Below are 10015 nucleotides of genomic sequence, written 5' to 3' on the forward strand. Positions count from 1 at the left end.
CTGCTTATATCGATTAAAATATAATATGTACTATTAGATAAATGAACATTTTGGACATTTCTTAATAGAATATCATTACAATATTTTACAACATCATCGTCAGCTTGATGAAATAACTTTTTCTTCTACTACGGAACAACTGTGGCAGACGTTTATGAACCTTGCAACTTGATGCGATACACCTTTAGCACACTAATAGCTTTTTAAGAGGTGCTGATTAGCCGATTCGAAGCTAAACGTGGAATTCGTCCACAGAGGTCCCCAATTCAATACACTTTTGCTTGCATGTAACAAAATATGTACATTATATGTCATGGCTTTCACATTGTATATCTTGGACTTCAACTACAAATTGATGTACATTTCGTCAGCTTTATTTAATTCGTCAATATGAAATTATCTTTCAATAATAATATAGGCTTCAAAATAGTAACCAGTGCTGCATAGCTTTTCTGCTCAAGATAGATGGAAAAATAACAATACTATAGTACAAGACGAAATTTCCCATTCCCGGGCCTTCCAATCTTTTCGACAATTAATCTTCTACAATACGAGAAGCTTGCTGAGGAATAGTTATCATGTTCATTTTGTTATCAAGAGCTTTAATAACATCGTCGCTCAAAACGTCCAAATGATAAGAAGTAATTGCTTTGCAACACTTCTAATGCCATATGCCATATAATCGGGAGTAATCCTTCAATGATGTCGAATTTCGGTAGGTTAATAAGAGGTGAAGGTTCTTTACTCCCGAAACCGGGGGTTTCCCCGGAACCGCTTCTAACATGAGAGACACAGTATCATTGTGATTCGAAGTTCTATTGGTGCATTCATTAATGGATATTTCATAATTCCATGATATTCTCCGGGATGTAAGCACCAATTACATCCATATTTACCATTGTACTGAGTTAAGCCTTGAACGGGAGCTCGGGCAACAGCATCAACACAACATGTCTGTACATAAATTTTCAGAGTTCGTTGTTCATTTTTTATTTTAATAGGAACTCGACATTTATTAACAAGATCTACAAATTTATCTAAAAATACTGTCATGTTTGGTTTTTTATTAGTAAACAGTAATCCGCATACTACTAGTTTATTTGTTCTAATTTCTTTCGGTAGTTCGTTGATCATCAGATACAGTGGCCAAATAGAATACTGAGAGCACTTAAATTTCGGGGCTCCGTCAGTATTAAATACTGCAGTAACATAATTATCTTCTCTTCATTTGGTAACGATTTAACGAACTCAGTATATTTTTACCATCATAAACATCACTAATATGCCCTTGCTTATGCACTCTTTGATTCGTTACATAATAAAAAATAATCCTCATGATTACTATAAGATCCGAAATTGTTGTGCCGGGTTTATTAAGGTAAAAAAGGTTGAATCGGTATTATTCTTAAGATTAATTGTAGAATTGCAGACATTACAAATACTACTAGATGGTATATCTCCAATTTTCCTAAATATACTGAACATTCCTGACAAACAACGTGATATTCCACACCCTCTTTCGGATTGACAAGTTTATCAATAATATGTCGCGAATCTGGTAATATAGGAGTCTCAAACATACTATTAATGAGCTTGAATAAATTTATCAAGCCAGAGAAAGATAACTCATTAGAAATACTAAATTTCAAATCATTAAAAAAATTTCTCCTCTACTTTTGTTCATTGTTGTTGAAATTTTTTCAAAAAAAGCTTTATGCTCAATAAACTCCTTCAAATTACCGATCTTGCCATATATATTATTCAATTCATTGTTCAGAATTATTTTAGATAGTTCGATTCTCCAATTCCATTCAGTTGTGCCGTACGTTGTATCTTCTACGTCTCCATCATAGATATTTTCTACATTAATATCCTAAAGAATATGACGTGTTAAAAATTTATTAGAACGATAAGTATATAGCAAACTGCATTTTACAAAATTCGTTTTCTACTTCGTACAAATTGCCCTACTGAAAAAAATCACGTGATAAACACGTGACTTATCACGTGATAAATGACGCGATATTAGTAATCAATTGATCATATGGTTAATCACGTGATTATATAATTGAGAATTATTCACGAGATCAGTCACTTGATTAATGATGCAGCCAATCACGCAATTAATCACGCAATTAATCACGCAATTAATCGCGCGACTATTCACGTGATTTACTTACAATAATTTTGTATTATACAAAATTTTTAAAAACGAAAAATTTAGAAGTAGGATGCCTAATTTATGTATGATTAGTTGCGTGATTAATCGCGTGACTAAACTTTTTGACAATTTTAATGATCTGAATTCAATTTGTAAATGTTTTTAAAAACAGTTTGCTCTAGAACATAAACAAATACTAACCTCTATAACTGTAGACTGAGCATCAGTATTGATAAAAGTATCCTGCTCTATATCCATTAAATCATTTTCTTCTGTCTCTACCTGCTACTTTCAATACATAATTGATTAATTTTGTTAGTAATAAAAAAAATTAATAAGTATACATTATTGCAACTCTTCATAATTCAAGGTACTTATTATCGTGACTGAGTGAGTGAGCATTAAAAGTGTAAAGCATATTTATTGCCATTTTATTTTGTATGATAACCCTGCTAAAAATAGTCAATAGGGATCGATTAAATTTTTAATCGAATTTTAAGCTGAATCTTAATCACACTTTTTGTATTAGAACTCGATTAAAATCGATAGAATTGATAGGAGTCGATAAAATTTAATACGAAAAGCAACAATTAAAGTCGATAGTTAATACCAACGATTCGCGTTTATTAACTTTAATAGTCATTTTTCGTATAGAGTTTTATTGATTCCTATCGATTCTATCGATTTTAATAGAGTTCTAATACAAAATGTGATTAAGATTCAGCTTCAAATTCGATTAAAATTTAATCGACCCCTATTGACTATTTTTAGCAGGGAAGGGAAAAATTGTAAACATGAATTTTGCGACGAATAATTTTTTTAGTAATTCACGTGAGTAGTTACGTGAGTACTCACATGGGTGCTCCTGTGATTACTCACGTGGATACTCACATGAGTACTCCAGTGATTACTCGCGTGAGTAGCCACATGATTATATACTTACGTAAATACTCACGTGAGTACTCAAGTGAGTATTCACGTGAGTAATTTATCGATACAATCACGTGATTTCTTACTACTTTTGTATAAGTTTAACTTTAACTTTATTTCAGAATACATTTTAAAAATCATGTCTGTTCCCTTCCTGCTGGAAAAAGCCGATTGAAATCGATAGAAATCGATAAGATTCACCATTCAAGTCGATAAGATTTTTTATCGACTTGAATAGTGAATCTTAATGCCATTTTTTGCATTAGGGCTTGATAAAATGCGATATAAGTCGATATAGGCCGATATAGATCGATACAGGCCGATGAAAACTCTATGCGAAAAATTACAATTGAAATCAATAGACTCAAGATCATCTTGAATATTATCGATATCAATTGTAATTTTTTACAATATCTATATACAATACAATATTTACCTATATCGGCCTATATTGACTTATATCGCATTTTATCAAGCCCTAATGCAAAAATTATCATTAAGATTCACTTTTCAAGTCGATAAGACATCTTATCGACTTCTATTAACTTTTTCCAACAGGGCTATTATCAAAAAATTTGGATCCTCTTTTTTTTATTTGAAGTTCTTTATAAAATAATTAAAATCCCTAAAATTGACATAATGAGGACCTATTTAGGTGTTACTATCCGTATGATAACACCAAAACTCTGACTGTGAGCTTAAAATTTTTTATTTTACAAAATTAAAAAAAATTTTTGTTTAAATAAAATTATGGATATTAAGCTAATTATCACCTGATTATCAGCTGCCGTTTTGGCACATTATCAGCTAATTATGAGCTCATAATCAGCTGAATATAAGATATGTACTATCTTATAGAGGTAGAGGCAGGCTAATTTGAGGTTAGGAGGTTAGGATGGCACACACATATTGATTTGCTTACAACTCGATAAACTACATTTAATCATAATGCCAGTTAATAAATTAATTCAATTTCATAAATAATCTAATTTGCTTTATTCAAAACAGCCCTACTTCTCAATCTTCACAAAGTTTTTGTGATCGCGTACACTGAACTTCATTCCACTTAACTAAAGCAATTAAGTCATCAAAATTTATTTCATGTTATTTGGTTAAACAAATTAATAGATATTATTTAAATTAGCATGATAATAGTGCAAAATATTATATCTTGTTTAACAAAACTTAAATTACAATGAAACCATTAGAATTCATTCATCGTGACTTGTCGAGCACACTAGATACAAATTTTAAATCTTGCTTGGTATAGATATAGATCAGATGCTATTAGAAAATTCTTATCTTTTAAAATTAAAAAGTACGACCCAATGGTTAAGATTCTTTTGAATTTTTCCAATAGCTTCTGAACTATAAAATAAAAAGTTATTGATCTGTACTCTTTTCGGAAATGCCAAAAGCTAAAAAATAAGTTAAAATAAAATTTATCATGTAATCATTTTCATTAGCTGATTTCAGATTTTGACCAAACACCGATGCCAAGCAAATTTTGAAATCTAATGTACTCGATAAATCACAATGAATGTCCTAGTAGGTTCATATTAGGTTTAGTTAAATGTTAAACAAGACATTTCGACTATAATGATGGTGATATGAATAATGTCTATTAATTTTATTAATCAGTTGTAAATACCACACAGTTTAATATGACGCACCGAACAAAGACAGATAGGTAGATGGACACTACACTTTATATTTAAATAAATATAAGTTTTTATAGAAATAAAAGCAAATATAACATACAAAATTATACTACAGTACATTGTCTGATTTTAAATAATAATTATCATCAAATTAATAAATTGTGTACATACATTATTCTGAAATGATCAAGTCTGTACACAAAAATTGAGAAACGTGCGTTCAATATTGTAATATTAGTATTCAACTGCAATAATATTATTAATAACAAACAATGAATTTTTCAATGTATAGTATAAATATAAATTAAATGTTTAATTTTGTAATTAGATAAATCCATAAATTTTGTCAATAAGTTTTAAAAAAAAATAAATAGGCCTTCTTAATATCATTATTTTTAAAAGTTGCAAAATTATGTATACTATTAAAACATTACTTTTAAGAATATATAATTTTGTTTACCACTTCAGTATCTGATGTATTCAGATCAAGATTATGGCGTTCAGCTGTACGCGGTATAATAGCTGGATCTCCATCAAATAAATATTGCTTATACCTCTTCATTATGCACTATTTATCACTATTTAAAATAATCTATTTATTTCAATTATTATCTAAGTAAATAATATGCATACATATAGATTACATGCGTGTTGACACCTTAGAGCATATACTACATGGAGGAAGGACGCTTACGGCGACAGTGTATTCGACTCACAGAGAGAGAAAGTTAAACTTTTCACTTTTGTATATATACATCAACATGTATAGATCTACAGTCCGTTCCGTTCCCTTGTTAGTTGTCTCGTTTCGCGTCTTCTCGTTGCTTAAAATAGAAAAGAGGTATCCCCTCTATTGTTTATAGTCTATGGTCTATATAATCTTTCTGCTTTGATCGACGATGTATATATATATATATATATATACATGTGTGCGTTATCACTTATCTTTTGTGATGTGCAAACTATACGAAGTAGTATTTTATATAAATTATTATATATTTTTACTGTTTTAAAAAAACTACGTAATAATAGTTTAGTGATGGCTAAAATAAAATACGCATGTATTATCACAAAAGATGATCCAAACAAAAGGTATTGTAAACCAGTTGATGTTATCTACAAATCTAAAAAGGAAAAAGAACATATATCTCCATCTAATGCACAAGATTTTGATGAGAGTCACGTCTATCAAGTTTATTGGAGGTCGTGTGGAAGCAACTGTAACATTGAAGATAAATGTTGCTCATTTTACAAAGCTCATATTATCAGTCTAGGAGGTTAGTATATTTTAAGATATGTGTCATTTGCAAAAAAATGGATACTTCTGAGTCAAATTATGGCTCCAAAAAAATCTTATTTTTTTGCAAATGACCCATATACATATTCCTTATTGCAACTACTTATATATTTAATTCTATTTTAATTTCTTATATATCTACTTATCTTCTTACAGAATCTGAAGATAAGACATTAGAAGCAGCTAATAAAAGGCAAAAAAGATTTCGATTAAAGAAAAAAATTGATACAAGCTGTGAATCAACTGAAAGTACGGTCGAGGAGGAAGTACAAATATCCGTAAGTCTTTATTATTGTTATTATTTTTATAATCCTCTATTATATAAAAGGGCTTAACGTACCCATGGGCCGTGAAGCCTCTCGGTTTCCACATCTTTTCTCAATTACTTAACATTTAGTAGTCATCTTGATACATAAACATCGTCTACAGGAAAATTTTTTAATTCGTATCTCTTTTAAATCTTCTTTTTAAAACCTTGTGTTTAACAACAGCATTGACAAGGGTAACAATTTCAGACCCGTCTCACAGAACACGAAAGTGAACAGTGCCCCTCAATTAAAACACATAAAGTCAACATAGGCACAAGTTTTTATCACAAAAAGTTAAAATTTTTTAGTTACTTATACATACAGTTGACGTTATTTTGTCTATATCGCATCTAATTTGATTTTAATTAAAATTTTTTAGTTACTTATACATACAGTTGACGTTATTTTGTCTATATCGCATCTAATTTGAAGTAAAACCAATTTTTCACACTATTTATACATATTGTTACGCATGCTCAGATTTTATTGATAAACAAGAGCAAAATATTTAAATAAATATAACCGGCACAGCCTTCCGAACGTTTAGTCTGCTCTGATACTAAAATATATTTCTAATGAAAAACTATATTAAAACATTCTAGAAAATTTTAACATACAAAATTAGTAATATTTGTAATATTTGTAATGTTAGTAGTATTTTAACGTACAAAGTTGCTGGCACGTGCTGCTATCTGTGTACTATTATCACATTGTGATATTAACATACACAGAAAAAAAAACTCGCCTAACCTTTTATATCTTTGTAGTTATTATTATAATATAATTTTTTTCAAATTTTCCTTAAAGCTATAAATATTTATACCTTACATAAATGGAGTGACGTTAGGAGCGGCTGACCCTGCTAGTTATATTATTACTTTTTATTATGTTTAAACACATGCGTATATTGGTGGTTCTCTGTAGGATAGATTATTGCTAATCGAGTTACATAGGTCCAAGCTTGTCAATTTTGAAGTTTTTGTATTCTTCTCATGTTTTTATTAATGGGTAATTGTAACGATAATGTTAAGTTGACACTGAACATACTGTACACAAAAATACCCTACAAAAATTTATTCTCCTACACGGAAAAATTATACATAGATATTTTCTACATAAGAATTCCCTACACACGTTTATGGTTATTTTTATTGCCTTGCAAAACTCTACAGAAGCGTATAACCTATTATTGTAACAATGGTATAACAATAGGTTATACGCTTGTGTAGAATTTTGCAGTGGAGTAAAAATAACCAAAAATGTGTGTAGGGAATTCTTATATAGAAAATATCTTTGTAGAATTATTCCGTGTACGAAAATAAGTTCATGTAGGGTATTTTTGTGTACAGTATGTTCGGCGTCGTTAAGTTCATGTTTGAAATTTGAACTATAAGATGTATGTATTTATGTTAATGTTATTTATGGCTATAATAACCAAAAAAAACAAGTACATATATTTATTATCTATGATCTAAAATACGTTTGGTGCTAATAGGAAAAGTCGATATTTTAAAAATTAATCACTGAAAATTGCTGTACGACATAGATAACCCAACCAATTTTTTTTTTTGATTTTCGGTTTTTATTATTCTTTACTGTCATGATTTTTTTCAAAACCTTGGACTATTTATTTTTGAAAATGTGATTCTATTTAAAATTAGCACCTTTTTTATCATAACAATTCAATGAAATGGTCAATCTTGAAAATCTTGCGGGAGAAAATAGAAAATTATAAGCTGTTGTAGAACCATTATTAACATATTTATTAAATAAATTATATATTTAAAAAAAATGAAAAAATATTTTTTTTTTTTAAATCAAAAAATGGCCATTAAATCGGCTTTAATTGTCAAAATTAGAAAAAAAATTTCCCGAATTTTACTAATATAACTATATTTTTTAATAATAATTTCATATATATGTGTGTGTGTGTGGGCCTTTGCTGCGTGTTTTTATCGCTATCAAACTATTGTCGCTGTCAATTTCCTACATTTACACCCCCCCCCCCCCACACACACCCCGTCACTCACGTGATTACTCACGCGTTTACTCACGCGATATCTCACTTTGCGATATACTAATATTACGATACGAGTGCGCAAAGTGGATCGTTCCCGCACAAGCAAAGTAGTGTGGTAGAGTAGTTTCACCCTCGTGGGGACAATATCGCCCGAGCGAAGCGAGTATCGTACGATATTTTATGAAATAACGTGAATAAACCGAGATTTATTGAGTGCATTTTTGCACGTGCGTGACCTAAATCGAGGTTTAGGCCACGGCGTGTCATAAACTATTATAACCAAAATGTCCATTTTTAAAAAAAAATATAAAAAACGCTTGCTTGTACAGGTAAAAAAAATGAAAAAGGCCTGCTGCTGAGGTTAGCGCCCAAGCGATTTTACGTGATATATTACATAAAATATTTATGCTATGAAAGGCAATATATAATATTGTAGTTATTTTGTATAAAATGATTGTTTAAATAAACTGTATATTATATTTATAGCAATCGAGTAAACTTGCTACAAGTAAAGGAAATATTATTAACTCCAGTAATGTTATCCAAAAGTACAAAAAGAGCATTTTATTACAAACAAGAAAGCAGCTTTGTCTCGATGATGCAAATGATGATGATAAATCTACCGATGAAGGTGTAATAAAAAAAAGGCGCATATCAGAAATGTGTGAAAACCTTAGTTTAGGGTAATCAAAATTTCTATTCAAAGGCTTATAATTATTTTAAAAACTTCTTAACGTCTGTAAATGTAAATAAACATGAGAATTTATACAATTGAATGTTAGCATGTTTAATAATGTTATTACTTTTAGACAGAAATTAATGGTTTTTAAATCGAATTTTAAATTAAAGAATTTCCTTAGTATAAATGTGTACCCTGCTAACAAAGTTAATAGAAGTTGATAGAAATCAATAAGATTTTTTATCGACTTGAGACTAACTTTTAATACCATTTTTCGCATTAGTACTTTATAAAAGGCGATAACATCGATATAAGTCGATAAAATTCTATATGAAAAAATTCAATAGAAATAGATGGAAGTTTAAGAAGATTGAGTCTATAGCTTTTAAGTGTGATTTTTCGTATAGAATTTTATCGACTTAAATCGATGTTATCACATTTTATCAAGTTCTAATGCAAAAAATGGTCTTAAAAGTTAGTCTCAAAGTCGAGAAAAAATCTTATTGATTTCTATCAACTTCTATTAACTTTTTTTAGCAGCGTACATACGTATATTTTTATATTTTTTTAATTATTTTTAATGCAAATGAAATAGTTTTAAAAATAATACAAATTATTTATTCTGGGTTGTAGTGCAATTGGTGATTCCACGAAATTACTAAACAATAAGGAGCCACGCATCGTTTTACAAAAGATACCATTAAATACAATGCCTACTCGAAACGATTCAATGTCATCTGGGTTTTCTACACTTCCATTAAAACTGTCGAGACAGAAGTCCCTTCAACTCGAACCTTTTTCTAAAATCAACTGCTCCTCACCTTCCTTACTTGCAATAAAACCTAAAGCGAAGTTACAGTCTTGCTTGTCACAAAATGTTACGCCAAAGTCACGATCGAATTCGAAAATAAAGTCACGGTCTAGGTTTAAGTCACGGTTTAGGTCTAAGTCACGGTCGA

General features: G+C 29.6%; 1 protein-coding gene across 1 annotated transcript; it reads right to left on the bottom strand.

The window, feature by feature from the left end:
* Positions 1-1362: 1362 nt before the first annotated feature.
* Positions 1363-5486, bottom strand: LOC116416593. Its single transcript, XM_031925537.1, has 3 exons — positions 5213-5486; positions 2363-2446; positions 1363-1873 (listed from the first exon to the last, which is right to left on the bottom strand). The coding sequence occupies exons 1-3, from the start codon at positions 5312-5314 to the stop codon at positions 1646-1648; spliced, it is 414 nt and encodes a 137-aa protein (XP_031781397.1). The 5' UTR covers positions 5315-5486; the 3' UTR covers positions 1363-1645.
* Between the last annotated feature and the right edge of the window lie 4529 nt (positions 5487-10015).

This window comes from Nasonia vitripennis (genome assembly GCF_009193385.2).
Source record: "Nasonia vitripennis strain AsymCx chromosome 2 unlocalized genomic scaffold, Nvit_psr_1.1 chr2_random0011, whole genome shotgun sequence".
Lineage (NCBI taxonomy): Eukaryota > Metazoa > Arthropoda > Insecta > Hymenoptera > Pteromalidae > Nasonia > Nasonia vitripennis.